This window comes from Mesoplodon densirostris, chromosome 9, assembly GCF_025265405.1.
Source record: "Mesoplodon densirostris isolate mMesDen1 chromosome 9, mMesDen1 primary haplotype, whole genome shotgun sequence".
NCBI classification, from domain to species: Eukaryota; Metazoa; Chordata; class Mammalia; order Artiodactyla; family Ziphiidae; genus Mesoplodon; species Mesoplodon densirostris.
In genome coordinates, this window is record NC_082669.1 from 75,695,571 (window position 1) to 75,712,849 (window position 17,279).

The 17,279-nt window shown below is 34.3% G+C and overlaps 2 protein-coding genes across 2 annotated transcripts in view; one reads left to right on the top strand and one right to left on the bottom strand.

Moving 5' to 3' along the window:
* Window positions 1–8,330, top strand: part of LRRN3 (leucine rich repeat neuronal 3) — a 38,045-nt gene extending 29,715 nt beyond the window's left edge. The window contains exon 2 of the mRNA XM_060107912.1: window positions 5,393–8,330. Coding sequence (XP_059963895.1) covers window positions 5,752–7,878 — 2,127 coding nt within the window. The 5' untranslated portion in view covers window positions 5,393–5,751 and the 3' untranslated portion in view covers window positions 7,879–8,330. The remainder of the gene's footprint in view (window positions 1–5,392) is intronic.
* The window catches only part of IMMP2L (inner mitochondrial membrane peptidase subunit 2), a 901,323-nt gene that overhangs the window by 458,270 nt on the left and 425,774 nt on the right, over window positions 1–17,279 (bottom strand). The gene's annotated exons all lie outside the window — the stretch shown is intronic.

Genomic DNA, 17,279 nt, shown 5'->3' on the forward strand with positions numbered 1-17,279 from the left:
AGTTTATTTTAAAAAAATTTTACACCAATGCACATAAAAAAACAAACGACAATATCTCCTTCTAAAATCAACATGACCATTATCACTGTTACCTAGCCCAAATCTCAAAATAGCCACCAGCAGAAACCATTTTCTCACTGATAAAGCTAAAGTGTACCTAAAGAACAGCTATGTTTTTAAACTGGTGCTGGTAAAGTGAACCACTTTCTGTTTTGCCAGTGGAAAAGTGGCAGTATAACTGTGTTACTTCTACTTTCTTTTTTTTAAATAAATTTTTATTTTATTTATTTATTTATTTTTGGCTGCATTGGGTCTTCGTTGCTGCACACGGGCTTTCCCTAGTTGAGGCAAGCAGGGGCTACTACTCTTTGTTGTGGTGCACAGGCTTCTCATTGCAGTGGCTTCTCTTGTTGTGGAGCACGGGCTCCAGGCACGTGGGCTTCAGTAGCTGTGGCTCACGGTCACTAGAGCGCAGGCTCAGTAGGTGTGGCGCATGGGCTTGGTGACTTCGCATCATGTGGGATCTTCCCAAACCAGGGCTCGAACCTGTGTCCCCTGCATTGGCAGGCAGATTCTTAACCACTGAGCCACCAGGGAAGTCCCCTATATCTACTCTCTAACCACCAAACAATATGAAAAATATTCTGTAAAAATCTGGGAGCATATCTTTTTCTCTTTATTTTTTTTTCCTATGTTGTTAATTTTAAGTTACTTAAGAAGGGAAACAGTCATTTTAATCATTATTCCATATTCTATCATCCAACATGAATTATAGAAAGACACAATTGTGAGTTAGCATGCAGCAAACATTTGTTTAATGACCTATATACTGGCCTAGGTACTAATCAACCGATCAAATGTACTAATATAATCAAAAGTAAGCTGAACACAGTTCCTAATAATAATAATCTCATAATCTAGTAAGAAAATAATAATCTAATAATCTTATATCTAGTAAGGAAATAGTCTAATAATCTAATGTCTAGTAATAATCTACTGTCTAATAATTTTATGGCCAGTAAGGGAAAAAAGAAGTGTAAACAAATGATTATCATGACACAGATGAGAGGTGACCAAGAATGAATCCAGGAAGTTTCCCAGCATAGATGTTTGGGGGTTGAGGTCATGCTAAGGGCCATGAGACTCAAGAGGTCCAGTTTCTGGTGACGATATACTCTTTACTAAAGCAGGTATGTCAGGCTATCATTTCTGATGATGATGATAATTAAGAAGTCTAACCTAACTTCCCTGAACCTGACTCTATAATTACAAACAAATTGCAGATTCATAATTTGTATTTCCAAGTAGATTTTTTTTTTTTTTTTTTTTTTTTTTTTTTTTTTGCAGTACGTGGGCTTCTCACTGTTGTGGCCTCTCCGGTTGCGGAGCACAGGCTCCGGACGCACAGGCTCAGCTGCCGTGGCTCACGGGCCCTGCTGCTCCGTGGCATGTGGGATCTTCCCAGACCGGGGCACGAACCCGTGTCCCCTGCATCGGCAGGCGGACTCTCAACCACTGCGCCACCAGGGAAGCCCTCCAAGTAGATTTTTTAAACGGAGCAAAAGCACTGACCAGCAGATTCAAGTATTTGTACTCTCTTGACAGTCATATTTCTCACTGTAATGTATTGGCATTTGGGTTTTGTCCCTTGTGAGTTTGGTTAGTGTGAATCACACCCTAGTGACTATTAGTAGATTGATAAAATTAATTTTCTAAATTTGAAAAGCTGAAGTCAAAGGCAATGCCAGCCCTTCCTAAGAAAAACATCACTACATTACCTTCTGTTAAAATAATTTCATAGCATCTCTACATATGTATGCAAGCCTAAGGATAAAACCTGGGTTCTAATCCCACCTCATCAATTATTAGCTGTGTGATTTCAGGCAGATAGGTGTCAATACCCTTACAAATAAATAAATAAATAAATAGTGGTTAAAATCCCTCTCCAATCTGTTTCAAGGCCACTATTAACATAAAATAATGAATAACAAAGGGCTTGGAAAACCACAAAGCTCTAAGATATAAGATATTATTACTGCCTTACTATCCTGCAAACAATCCATGCCAAATAATCCAATAGTGAAAGTATCATAATCAGTTTCAAATACATGAGAAAAAAATCAATATTACAATAAAGGCAAAATTTACATATCCTCTGTTGTACTTCCCATACTGACAATTTCTTCCTACAGACCTGGAGAAATAAAATTTGAATTTGTTCACCACTTTAAGAACTCTCCTTATTTTCAAAAGCTTGCAGAATAAATATAGTTCAGATAGGGTTGTTTCTGGCATATGGCTATGCCAAAATGATGAAACGAGGTCAGAATAGAGTTTCTAATTTAAGAAAATACAAAAATTTTAAAACAGAAAGTGGTATTATTAGGTTAACATCCCCCCAGAAAGAATGTTTCACCTTGAACATTTCTAATCCTCTAGTTAACATAAAGGAGAATATATAGGAGTCTTTTTGCTCTGCCAGAGAAAGTGGATATAACTGGTTATTTGGCAGAAGTTATGATTGCTCAGTTCTCAACTGAGTGATTTATGGCAACATGCAGAAATTTATACTTTGTACCTAGGTTTTTCTCTTCATTTTGAAAATAAAGAGGCAATAGACTTCTATTTTAAGTTTTATCCAGATGCCTCTCCTATGTGCTCCCATTTCATCTCTGACACTGAATTGTAACCATCTGTTTACCTGTGTCTCCCCAGAAAGACTGAAAACTTATGAAGGGAAGAGACCATATTTAAGTCATCTTTTTATCCTCCAACTATTAACCCAATAACTGGCACAAAAAAGGTGTTCATTAAATGTTGACTGGATAAATTGAGGAATAAACTAAGATATAATATTAGATTGACTTTAAAGTCTAGTTCCTTTGTATTACACTCAAATTTAATCTTTGGATTTTAGTAATAAAGGTAACACACATTCTGTGTAACTAATAGATTTACCCAAGTTAAACCAGTTGAATACTAAAATTAGGAAATCAAACAAACCGAACTGCTTAAATTGTATGTAGCAAACATGAATATGTACATTTATTAAGTAATATAACTCATTTATCAGTTCACTGAAAACATTTCTTGAGCATCTACTATGTTCTAATTACCATGCCCAGGAGCTGGCAGGCCTCCTCAGGCTCTCAAGGAAGTGAGTGTCTGGTGGAGCAGAGAACCAACTAAATATTCTGACAGAGGTGTGTGCTGGGGCCACTGAACGACCTCAGAGGGCAGCTAAAGTACAACTGGGGGGAGGGGTTATATGGAAGGATTCACAAAGAGGTGATGCTTGAACTGAGGGTTGATAAAACAGCAATAATTAATGTAAAACAAAGAAACAGGCAATCCAGGCAGAGAGAAAAGGGTGAGGCACCCACAGTTCTACTGGCAGAGAGAAGGCTGCATGCAGAATGGCAGAAAATGACAAGAAACACAGAGAAAAAGAGGAGGGACCCCAGATCGTGGAGGGTTAAGGATTTATAAAACATCTTCAGGGAAGAAGCAGTTATATTAAATTCTTTCCTCAAGGGGCTTAGAGCTTACTTAAAACAGATTAAGAGTAATAGGTGAACAGTATTTAAAAAAGGAATTTTGATCAGCGAATAGGTGAAGTAACAAAACAAAACAAACAAAAAAAGCAAAGACACTTAATTCAAGATAACTTAGGAGTTATCTGAACTTCATGATCCAGTTTTATCACATCTCTTAAAGGATAAGAGGAGAATTAGGTGTGACTTTGAACTATAAATATTTCCAACAATTTTGAAAACCAAAGAATGTTTTAAATTAAAAAGAAAGTGTTTTATCTCTCTGTAGAGACCATATCTCCAAATACATTGATCTCTGTCACTGAAGTACCTACCTTAGAGTCACTCAACAATGCCATTATGAATTTCAATATTGGGCAGAGATGAAAGAAAAGAACAGTATTCACAGACTGATTATTCAGCAGACCATTACTGCTGGTAGGCAAGAAGTCTCAGAATGAACAGTCCAGCCATGCTCCAGCTGTCCTGCACACCTGCGGGGAGAGCTCACCGGCAGTCCAACGGATGGAGTGTACATGTAAAAGTAATGTGGTATTTTACAATACAGCACATATCAAAATTGCAACTTGGTTTCAGATTGCTTATTGTTATGATAAAGACGTCAGTAACCATTTAAAAGAAGGTACATCTAAGTGTCTGTATTAGCGATGTAATCAGTTACTTTTTCATTGTTAGTAACTAATGGAATGTAAGTGATTTTCAGGGAAAAATAAAACAGTCTAACATTAATCTGAATTTCAGTTAAGTATGACAATATACAGGTACATCTACAGCAAGTTAGACTACCTTTTCCAAATGCTGCAAAATTCAAGTCACTTTATACAAAGGAGACTATGGAGAGAAATATGAATTAAAATGAAAAATTCAGCAAAATTCCACAATTTCTAGTTCATTTTATAATTTTGTTTCTAAATGTCATCTCCTGGGAACCTGAGGAACCACAGCCTAACTCATTTGATTGTAACTGAACGGTATTATTTATTTATAAACTTTTAATTTTGCCTCTCTAAGAGAAAATAAAAAAGCCATCACTGAAAGGTTTTCTTTTTTTTCCCCTATAACTAATTGTCAAAGAGAACGACAAATAATAAATAAAATTACAGGCTATAAACAAGCAACTATTTGAAAACAAAGAAAAATTCTGGCAGCACAATTTTTACATTTAATGCAACTTCAGTCTTCTAAAGATCCACTTTCGCAGCCATAAAAAAGAATGAAATAGTGCCATTTGCAGCAATATGGATGGACCTAGAGATTGCCATACTGAGTAAAGTAAGTGAGACAGAGAAAGACAAGTATATTGCTTATATGTGGATCTAAAAAAATGGTGCAAATGAACTTATTTACAAAACAGAAATAGAGTCACAGATGTAGAAAACAAACTTATGGTTACCAGAGGGGAAAGGAGGGGAGGGATAAGTTGGGAGATTGGGATTGACATATACTATATATAAAATAGATAACTAATAAAGACCTACTATATAAAACAGGCTAGTCTACTCAATACTCTGTAATGGCCTATATGGGAAAAGAATCTAAAAAAGAGTGTATATATGTATATGTTTAACTGATTCACTTTGATGTACACACCTGAAACTAATACAACATTGTGAATCAACTATACTCCAAAAAAAAAAAAATCCAGCCTATCCAATGTCTGGGCCAATAACTATTAAGGACAGTCATAACAAGGATAAAGTCATCAAAACATACTGAATTAACTGTAAACTAAGAATATTATATATAAGATAATCATAATTAGTTAATGGATATTGTGGGTTTTTCCCTTTGGACTAATTATTTTTCTCTTTTTTCTTTTATATTTTATTTTATTATAGTTAGCATCATGCTGCTATTCCTGCAAGTACTGAACAAGCATGGGATGTGAATATTACACTGTTAAATAAATGAATTACTTAATTTCCTGTGACCATCTATACATACTCCATCTTCAAAAAGTATATCAATATTCTATCATAAAGGAGATAGGAACCTTTTCTTCAACATGCATGACATTTCTGGACAATGCAATTGTGGCACTGGCACTTATCTCCATGAAGAAAATCTTTGCAGTTCTATGGCATTCATCATTTGACAAAAGCAACTATTTTCCTTATCTATCAGCTCTTACTGATCTTACTAGCAGTGACCGTGGAATCCTTAAGGACCCATTAAATCTCTGAAGAAAAAAGCTAAGATGAAGGACCTGCCACTCCAAATTCATGTGCTACTTGGCCTAGCTATCACTACACTAGTACAAGCTGTAGATAAAAAAGCAGATTGCCCACAATTATGTACATGTGAAATCCGGCCCTGGTTTACACCTAGATCCATTTATATGGAAGCATCTACAGTGGATTGTAATGATTTAGGTCTTTCAAATTTCCCAGCCAGATTGCCTGCTGACACACAGATTCTGCTCCTACAGACTAACAATATTGCCAAAATTGAATACTCCATAGACTTTCCAGTAAATCTTACTGGCCTGGACTTATCTCAAAACAATTTATCTTCAGTTACCAATATTAATGTAAAAAAGATGCCTCAGCTTCTTTCTGTGTACCTGGAGGAAAACAAACTTACAGAGCTGCCTGAAAAATGTCTGTCTGGACTTAATAACTTACAAGAACTCTATATTAATCACAACTTGCTTTCTATAATTTCACCCGGAGCCTTTATTGGCCTACATAATCTTCTTCGACTTCATCTCAATTCAAATAGATTGCAGATGATCAACAGTAAGTGGTTTGAGGCTCTTCCCAATCTGGAGATTCTGATGATTGGGGAAAATCCAATCATCAGAATCAAAGACATGAACTTTAAGCCTCTTATCAATCTTCGCAGCCTGGTTATAGCTGGTATAAACCTCACGGAAATACCAGATAATGCCTTGGCTGGACTTGAAAACTTAGAAAGCATCTCTTTTTATGACAACAGGCTTATTAAAGTGCCCCATGTTGCTCTTCAAAAAGTGGTAAACCTCAAATTTTTGGATCTAAATAAAAATCCCATTAATAGAATACGGAGGGGTGATTTTAGCAATATGCCACATTTAAAAGAACTGGGGATAAACAACATGCCTGAGCTGATTTCCATCGACAGTCTTGCTGTGGATAATTTGCCAGATTTAAGAAAAATAGAAGCTACTAACAACCCCAGGTTGTCTTACATTCACCCAAATGCATTTTTCAGACTACCCAAGCTGGAATCACTCATGCTTAACAGCAATGCCCTTAGTGCCCTGTACCGCAGTACCATTGAGTCTCTGCCAAACCTCAAGGAAATCAGCATACACAGCAATCCCATCAGGTGTGATTGTGTCATCCGTTGGATTAATATGAACAAAACCAACATTCGATTTATGGAGCCAGATTCACTGTTTTGCGTGGACCCACCTGAATTCCAAGGCCAGAATGTTCGGCAGGTGCATTTCAGGGAAATGATGGAAATTTGTCTCCCTCTTATAGCTCCCGAGAGTTTTCCTTCTAATATGGATTTAGAAACTGGGAGCTATGTTTCCTTACACTGCAGAGCTACTGCAGAGCCACAGCCTGAAATCTCCTGGATCATACCTTCTGGTAAAAAACTCTTGCCTAATACTCTGACAGACAAGTTCTACGTCCACTCTGAAGGCACACTAGATATAAGTGGCATCACCCCAACAGAAGGGGGTTTATATACCTGTATAGCAACTAACCTGGTTGGTGCTGACTTGAAGTCTATTATGATCAAAGTGGATGGCTCTTTTCCCCAGGATAACAATGGATCCTTGAATATTAAAATAAAAGATGTTCAGGCCAACTCAGTTCTGGTGTCTTGGAAAGCAAGTTCTAAAATTCTTAAATCCAGTGTTAAGTGGACAGCCTTTGTCAAGACTCAAAATTCCCATGCTGCCCAAAGTGCTCGAATACCATCTGATGTCAAGGTATATAATCTTACTCATCTGAACCCATCAACTGAGTATAAGATTTGTATTGATATCCCCACCATCTATCAAAAAAGCAGAAAACAATGTGTAAATGTCACCACAAAAGGTTTGCACCCTGATCCAAAAGAGTATGATAAGAGTAACACCACAACATTTATGGCCTACCTTGGAGGTTTTCTGGGGATTATTGGTATGATATGTCTTTTCAGCTGCCTCTCTCAAGAAATGAACTGTGATGGTGGACATAACTATGTGAGAAATTACTTACAGAAACCAACCTTTGCATTCAGTGAGCTTTATCCTCCTCTGATCAACCTCTGGGAAGCAGGCAAAGAAAAAGGTACAGCATTGGAAGTAAAAGCAACTGTTATAGGTGTGCCAACAAACATGTCCTAAAAACAACTAACTAAATCTACTTCAAAGAAAACTCAAAACTGTGGTTGTACTTTAAAAAAAAAAAGGCAGAGAAATATTACTTTGTAGAAGGAAGTTTAAGCTTCACCAATGCTGCTCCTGACCAATGGACATATGTACAAGTTCAGCATTTTAATTAACTGGCTTCGAAGGGTACTGTGGCAACCAAATAAAACAATTCCACTTTCTAGAACTTTCATGTAACTTTTATGTCTGGACTACAGTTAAAGTGGACAAAAACATTTCTGTATTTTTTTTAAATATATAAGAGTAGTTGAACTGAGCAATACCTCCTCCTGTGTTGTATTACACATGTTAGCCACGAGTTTTTGCATTGACCAGATAAACTTGAATTGACACGTGGTGTAATAAAATGGACAAATTCTGTAGAGTAGACACAGTGAATATGTGGACCTCTTTTATAAGGAAAAATACATTTTGGATTAAAATCAATTGTTTTTGTCTTGTTTTTGTTTCTAAATAAAGAATAATTTCTGGGAAATATCATTTGACCAGATATCATTTAAATGACAATGTTTTCAAAAAGTGTTTTTCTATAATGAAATTTGGAATGCTAAGAGTAAGACACTTTTACTGGGTGATGTAACTACATTTTTATAATGCACAAAAATGGATTTTAGAAGGCACTTTATCAATATTGAAAGGCAATAATAACATTGTACTTAACACTTTATTGACAGAAACAAATCCTCTTGGAAATTATGTATTCACTTATAGATTTTCTTTTCTTAACAAGCAGCTTTTGGAGTGGATTTAATTATTAAGTTCATATAATGTAAACCCAATATCTAAGGAAATGAAAGTCTTATTTTAATAATTGGTAGTGGCTCAACATTAGGCTGCTTGTTTTGCAGAAAATATCGCCAAATTTCCGTAGGACTTATGATCTAGGTGTAATTTTCAAATCTTGCTGTGATTGTAAACACTTAATGAGCTTCACTGCAATAACAAGCAAATAATCTAATAATCTTCTATGTTGCAAATACAGCAAGGAAACATGTTCTACATGACCCCCAAAGAAGGAGGTTTATATACTTGTATAGCAACTAACCTAGTTGGTACTGACTTAAAGACAGTTATGATCAAAGTGGATGGTTCTTTTCCCCAGGATAACAATGGATTTTAGAATTTTAGTAAACTAGAATTTTTAAAATTTATTTTAAGATATACTGAATTCATAGTGGAAGAAGCTCCAGAGTTCAATAGAAATTTAAGAGGACAGTTTTGCTCATGAAAAGCTTCTGAGACTTAGAGTAAAAGAAAAAAATTAAGTGCAGTTTTCCATGACTGTAAGGCACCTAAATAACACAGCTTAGAAAAATTGAGAATCACTGAATTGAAGTGCTAATAACATTACTAATTATTTTAGAGTCTTATACAGAAAATACAAGAATTTTACCTGGAAAAAACAACCAAGATTTTTAGGGCTTTAGTCATATTTACAAACAAAAACCCATAGTCCTACAAAACCAATGTATTTGTGTACAAAGAAAACATCCTGAAACTCTAAAAAAAAATTTACAGAAGGTAATAAGCCTTACTTTTTATAGGCAAATTGCTTATCTCTACAAAGCTACAAGTCTTCCATGTTAACTGCTACTTAATCTGTTCATAATCTAGTGTTTAAGTTCTCTTACCGTAGCTTTCTGCATATCATCAACATGTCACTGGCCTGTAAACATTTCTACCACTGAAATCATATCAGTTTATTTGTTAATACTAGTCATTTGCTTTTGTGATAGCACTAACAGTTTCTAATTAAGTATTAGCTGTTTTTGACAATGTTGGAAAGTAATCGTTATGAACTCTTTAAAACGAAAGGACAACTGTGTTAATTTTAACACAACCAAAATATGAAACTTGTTAATTAAATGTGTTTCCCAAACACAAACTTTACAACCTGATGAATCACTATCACAGAGAGGCTGACATTAGAATTTATCAGTAAGACATGCTCATACATCATAAGAGGTTTCAGCACCACGGACAGAGCTTTTTAAAAGAGCCAGGCTATTTATCAAAAATATAGGAGCTGAAATATGACCTATTAGGATGCAGGTATTGTATAGGTCAGCAAGAACTTGCTCAGATTTCTTGTATGTTTCTATCTTCATGAAGAACTATATCAAACATATGGTAAAGCTGAGAATCCATTTCAAGCTACATTTTTCTTAGAGAAATTGCAGTAAATAAGTACTTGGAATAGATACCTAACAGTGAGCACTAAAATGAAGTATTTTTGTTACAGCGGAATAAATAGAGATACTTAAAGCAAATCATGATCCTATTTACTTACTCAAATTTTAATCTAAATTGCCAGTGAGAAAAAGAAAAAAAGACATTTGTTTCAACAACAGAATGTCATTTCATACTCCCTATATTACCTCCTAAACCTCACATAAAATTAACTAAGCACTGGTTAAAGTACTCAAAGCATGTAACTTACAATTTGGTGATACCAAATGGATACAAAGGCAAACTTTGCCTATAATAAATAAAATTCTAAAGTTTATATCTCTATGAATGCCACATGTTCCCCTCACATTGCATGAAGGAAAACATTTTTTTAGAAAAAAATAATTTTACAAGAATTATATGTTATAATTTACACTACAAAATAAATCCAAATTTTCTATAAATAAGCATGTCTAGTTGAATACAAAAATGTATACAATGTGAAGCAAAATGTGCAACTGTCAGCAAAGCCAAGTAACAATATGCTGCCAGTCATATGTAACCATTTTACTTAGAAAGAAATGAAATAGATTTATGGTACATATGTCAGTCCATTGATACTTACTGCAGTTCTTAAATTTATTCTAATTAGGTAAAAATTTCTTAAGCAACACTATATAACAGCAAGCATAATTTTAACATTATAATTCCTTAGTCTATTCATTTAACTATATTTTCTTTTGTTTATATTCAATATATATGTATTGTATGGCTATTAGTCACTGGGAAAATAGAAGTGAACAGGACAAATTCCCCACCATTAAGGGGCTTATATTCAACTGGTTTGCATTCTGGTTATGTATCACTGATTTCACAAATATGTGTTAACCATGTTACCTAGTGGAGACCCAGCTTCAATCTATAGTTTCACAGAATGGTAATGTTCAGAAAATCAGATTTTTTTTTCTTTGGTCTAAAATATTTTATTTATCACAACATGTTGATATAGGAACTTAATTTAAATTTATTATTGATTTTATTCATAGATAGATAGATAGATAGATACTAGACTAACACCATCCTCAGACTGGTTAAATAAACAGGCATGTCTACTTACCAAAAATTATTTCTAGGCACAAAAACATGGATAACTATTATGTTTCCCCTATTTTCAACATAGAATGATCACCCAAGAAATATAAGTTAAATTCAAGAAGGTAATCTAGCACTGCTAAAATGTTTATGTATTTTATGAGGAAGACCAACTTACTCTATCCACTCTTATAAAATCTTCCAACAACTATGAAGAAAAACTCCACAGATTAGCCTTTTACATGAAAAATTAGAAGTGATAGGTCAGTAACCAATAAAGCAAACAAAACAACTAAAAGTTTGAGCATATATTTGCTAAAGAAAGAGAAAATTCCAATAAAATGTTCTCACAGCTGTCATAAACAGCAAGAAAAAATTCTCATTGTATATATAAACATAAAGTAACATCTTTAGCTTCATCACAATGCTGACTTTCTAGGAGACAGGGAATTATAAATAGTAATTATATTGTGGCTACATTTTCTTTGATTCAATGTCTGTCTCTCTTGTCTCTCTTTCTCTAACTTTCCAAAACAAATGATAACAAATAAGTAAAAGTTTTTTCAAAGAATATGGTTGTTACAGGTATGTTTAGTATATCAAGCATCCTAAATGGTCATTTGGGGATAAATCTAAACAGAAAGACTAAAATGATCTTCTCTTTCAAATGGTAGTATCTGCACCCTGAGTTCTATAGCCCCCACCTTTATAATATCATTTTACCCTGACTAATGCATTGTTAACTAGGCTGTGCTTGGGAGCATGGCAGTATTGTACTGGAATGAAAAAGCCATGCCTGTCATGGAGTTCTGGAAAATGAAAGAAACTGACTCCAGTTTCAACACAATAGTGGCTACTTTCGTGTGTTAATTTGAAAAGTGAGGACTTTATTGTTAGGGGTGACCACCAATTTGGTTTATATTATTTCTCTGAAGCAAGGGAAAAATAAAAACACTGTTTGTACACAGGAATAAAATGGCAAAATCTGAGTTAATTGTAATAGCCACATATATCCAATTCCAAGTAAAATTATTAAAATACAAGCTTTAAAGAAGAATATTCTAGTAAAATATAGATTTTTTCCAAAATCTGGCCTAAACATTCCATTAATGATATAACAAAGGTGCTTGTGAATTGACTAGTAAGCGTTCAGTATTCTCAAGTGAGAAAATACATGAAATAGAACACAATTCCTTTTTATTCCTACTGAAAATAGACAAGCCCATAGAGATTTGAACCTACCTATTCTAGTTCACTTTACATATATATCAGAGGGCTCTTAGCTTACCTTTGAATAAAGCCATATAGTCAATACCAAATAAGGGGTCATGTATATAACAGATACATCGATACAGTTTTCTCTTAAAAGCAAAGTGAGGTATTTAAATAAGTAATAAATTCAGAGCAAATTTATCACATATGATTTCAAAATTATTGTAGTGTGGTCCAGAGTAAGAAAGCATAGCAAAAAGAATTGTGGTTAACCTTGGCAAGTCTTTCAGAAGAGTGAACTACAATGGCATTTGAAGACCTCACAGTGCTTTGTGTCTTTATCTTTTCTAACTCTAATACATCTTCAAGAAACTAATACCATTATGTGACCATTGTAAGGAAAATCCAGCTTCTCATTAAAATATATGGTTTGGTGTCAAGTCATTGATTCAAAATCCAATTGTGATATCCATTTATAATGTTTATCAGCCTCTGCAACAAACAATGGAGTAAACTTAGGACATAAATTGACCCTCCTAATCCTAGCACTGAAAGAATCAGAGTGTAATAAAATAACTTCCCTGTCAGTTGAGGTACCAGATTCAAGGTTGGTAAAGACAAACAGTTCTTAAACCATCAGAGGTGTTATCACTACAGGAATATGATCAAACACACTGAAAGAGTTCTTCAAAAGAATACTATATAAAATTGAAATTCACTATCAAAACTGGGATTAAAGACAGATACCTCTGGTAAACATCTCTTTAATAATGATTGCAGAGAGGAGTCATGTAGTCAATAAAGAACAAAAAAATCATGTCCCCAAAATAACTTTAAGGCTTCTGGGATTCCCACCCCTGTTTCCTAGTCAATCAACAAACCAACATTCCAATATATGATTTTTACATTAAATTGTTTATTTTATTAGAATTTAAAAACACATTTATGTACAAAATGCATGAATTTATATAACTATGTGATTCTAACTACCCAATTCAAACCCTTGAGTGTAAAAATAAGAATCCTTCAATAGAGAAAAGGTATAATAAAAAAAACATTTATTTCTTTTTTCTGTCAAAATCCGTATCTATATATACTCATATAGATTTAATAGACTGCATTGAAAAAATGAGCTACATCAAAAACAACCGTGTTAGATAAGGGGAGTTAGGTTCTTCCAACCAATGGGTTACGTGCATCTCAGTCCAGGCTCAGGCCTGAAGTCATAATATGATGCTTGAGAGATTTTCTTGGCACATATAATGCATAGCAATTAATAAATATATTATCAACATTATTATATTTGAATAAATATACATTCATATTTCCTTGAGTAACAAGATAAAAACTAGAAAGAAAGGAAACAAACACTTACTGAATGCTGAATATGTGCCAGACTAAAAATTTGCTATGGTTGTAAGAAATCCACTACAGATCTAAAGGAGAAGGGGTGTGGGAAAAATGAATATTTACCATCTTACTATGTGTTAGGCATACTGAGGAATGTGCTTGCTCACCCTCCTGGTCTCTGTTTCTCTATATGCACGTCTCTCTCTCACATGTGTGTGACACACACACACACTTATATTAACTCAATTTTCATGAAATCCTTGTGGGTTCAGTGTTAACACTCTCATTTTATACATCAGTCTCAGAGAAGTAATTTTCTTTCCCAAGATAATAATATCATAGAACAGAAAAACCAAAAGGTACAACATCATGAAAAATAATAATACCCAGGTACTTTTCTGGCATGCCATACAAAAAATAACTAATAGGTGGTATTTTAAGGAGGGAACACTCCATCAATAATATACCAGATTCATTAATTGTGCTATTGTCTTCTAACTATCTCCATCAACATGTTCACTTATAATATTCCTATGTCGGTTCTGCATGAGGGATTGGGGTAAAGGGCTCCAGTTTGCCAACTTTCAGTTATTACTTGCCAAAGGCACAACTGTGAGCACTGGTTTAGCAAACAAACAAACAAAAATACACACACAAAAAACAAAACAACCTTCAAAAACCTGCATATATTATAAATTGAACTTTTAAAATAAGCATATTCACTAAGTACTCACTGGCTGCAAGGTACTTTTAGAGACTTATAAAAGACTCTTCTGTAATTATTTCCATGCATCCATTTCACAGTCCCCATGCATAATGCTCTCCTGTTTTTCTATCCCATTACAGAAAAGTAAAGGATAGTCAATTACCTGTTTTACTTGTTTTCTGACTCTAGCTTATATTTGTCATACATGATAATTCTGACCTTAGAAGGAGGTGCATAAAGAGTAAGGACTGAGGGGAAAATTTTTTCCCTTCAACTTTCTGCCAGCATCCCCATCCTTGCATGTATTGGTGCCATAAAAACTAACAGCTTAGAGGGTCATAAGTCAGTGCACTCTGACACAGTTTAGTGTGTTGGACGACTTGTAGTCTGTTACAAATGGGTTCTGAAAAGTTCCAAGTTATGAATTGATTCTGAGGAGTTCTAATAAATGAATTTGTTCTAGAAGAACAAAACTAATTAATATAGGATAGATAACATGGATTATTTGTTCATAAATGGGGCAGCAAAAAATATTAAATAAAAACTTGACACCATCGAACTTATCCCTGAGATTAAAACCTCCAATGCCCATATAGGAAGTTGATTGTCTCTATGTCCCAGTAGAAGAAACAAGGTGATTCATTAAAACAAGCAAACATTTCCACAGACTAGTAAGCTTCTATGAAATTAAATTGGCATGCAGATTTTATGTGTAGAGAAGTATCTCAGTATTTAATGAGTACTAATTTTTGCTTGTTAATATTTCATAGTCACTATGCTGAATCCTGTTCTCATTCAGAAGATACCACCCCATCTTGATTTTTTTTAATGAATCATTGATATGGCAGAACTCCTTTGCTACTATTATTTGGAAAATAATAGTAGTAAACTTCCTAAACAGAGAAGCAAGGAGTGGCCCATGTTTTCATTCATACATGATTTTTTCCCATGCACTCTTCATTTATTGAGGATCTACTATGTGACAGACATGGTATTAGCTGCTAGAGATGCAACATTGACTGTGATAGACAAATTCCCTGACATCATAAAGCTTAGTCTACAGGTAGATACCAACAAATGAATCTGGCAATTGCAATATAAGTTAATAGAAATATGATAGGAATGAGGATAGCTTACCCATATGCTTGGGTACAGGTTATTATAAAGGAGCCCAGAAAGGGTTCTAACAACTAAGACTGTCTTTACACAATCTCCCAATTAAAAAGCTGAGAAATGTTGGGAGCAGGCTAGGGATAGTGTGAAGATGACAACAAGCTGAAGAATTTGAATAGCAACAGCATGCTGAGTAACTGGGAGAAAGTTCTGAAGAAGGAAAAAGCCAGAGCTGGCTTCAAAAGATAAATGAAGATATGGGTAAAAAAATCAAACTTTACTTGGTGCTAAACATGGTGGAAACTAATGTCCCAGGGAAAATGACTAGACCAAATTCAAAACACCAGGACTAATTTATAAGGCTACAAATATTAGTTTTCCATATTTCACGCCTGTCTCCCTCTATAACTAAGCCCCAGTTTCTCATCCAATCCCTAGTCCTCCATAGTTGGGAATATGAGAAGTGGGAAATAAAAGAGAAAAGGAAATAGATACAGGCACACTCTATACACTACTGCTCAGGTCTCCCCTCATCTGAAGCCACATCCCACACACACACAGACTCTCAAGACCCTTAGAAGCATACACTCAGACACAAACTATTCATGTTCAGAGTAAGTATGGTCCATTATATGTAAGATATCCTATTTTCAAATATTAAAAAAATACACCTCCCATGAAGTTAACAGAGGGTCAAAATGTTACTCCAGCTCTCCACTATTTCCCCAAAGAGAAAATAAATGAAAGAGACCTTAGGTATTCTGGCCAGTTTTGTACATTAAAACCCATGTAATGTAAAATTAGGGTCTATGTGTTTGAATTTAAGACCGATCTAGTTCTATTTCCACTGTTAATTGTATTTTTCTTTCAGAAATTTCACACATATGGTACATAGAGTTTAATAAGTATGTAAGTATAAAAACAGATTTAGAAACACCAGGAACAAATAGTGTGTCTCATTTCCTTGGATTATGTTTTCTACCATACCAGACATAGTTCTAACTGGATCTCACAGATATCATTTTCCTCAGATAACAGAAAATAAATTGCTCTCTTATGTTTCCAGTTGAGATCCTGAATTCAAAATAACTTAAAATAAGAAAGAGTAGAATAAGTAGAAGTACTCACCCATGAATAGGACACTCATTCCACATTTTTTATGGTTTCTCAAAACTGAGCTCTCTTAAGAAGAAAATTTTATTAAGATTGTCTAACACAAGTCTAATATAGATTACTAAAGAAGTAAATTATGTTAATAATTTAAAGTTTAAATTTGAAGATGTACTTAAAAGTTAATAGAGGAGATAAGCATTAATAGACATAAACATAATAGACATAATAAACTTAACAGAAAAGATAAGCATTAACATAAAAATTTGGAAATACTTTTGCTATTAAATTTTCTCAAAAAGGTTTTGGGGAACTGTGATACAAAGACTATTAAATTAGTTACTTTTCAATCCTTCAAAATCTTTTGTTTGAAAGGTCTGTTGGAGGTTTTTACCTGAAACCAAGGGGGAGTGAAAGCACATCCACCTTCTCATGATATTTTAAATGCTGGGGTCTTGGTATGCCCAGAAAGATTCCTACAACACTCTGAAGTGAGCTCCTAATTGTGTAGAGGACTACAATTCACCATGGCAAGTGTGTCTGTTCCATTTCACTCTGGTATGAATAATAGAGAAGACTTTAGACAAAATGATACTAAGTAAAT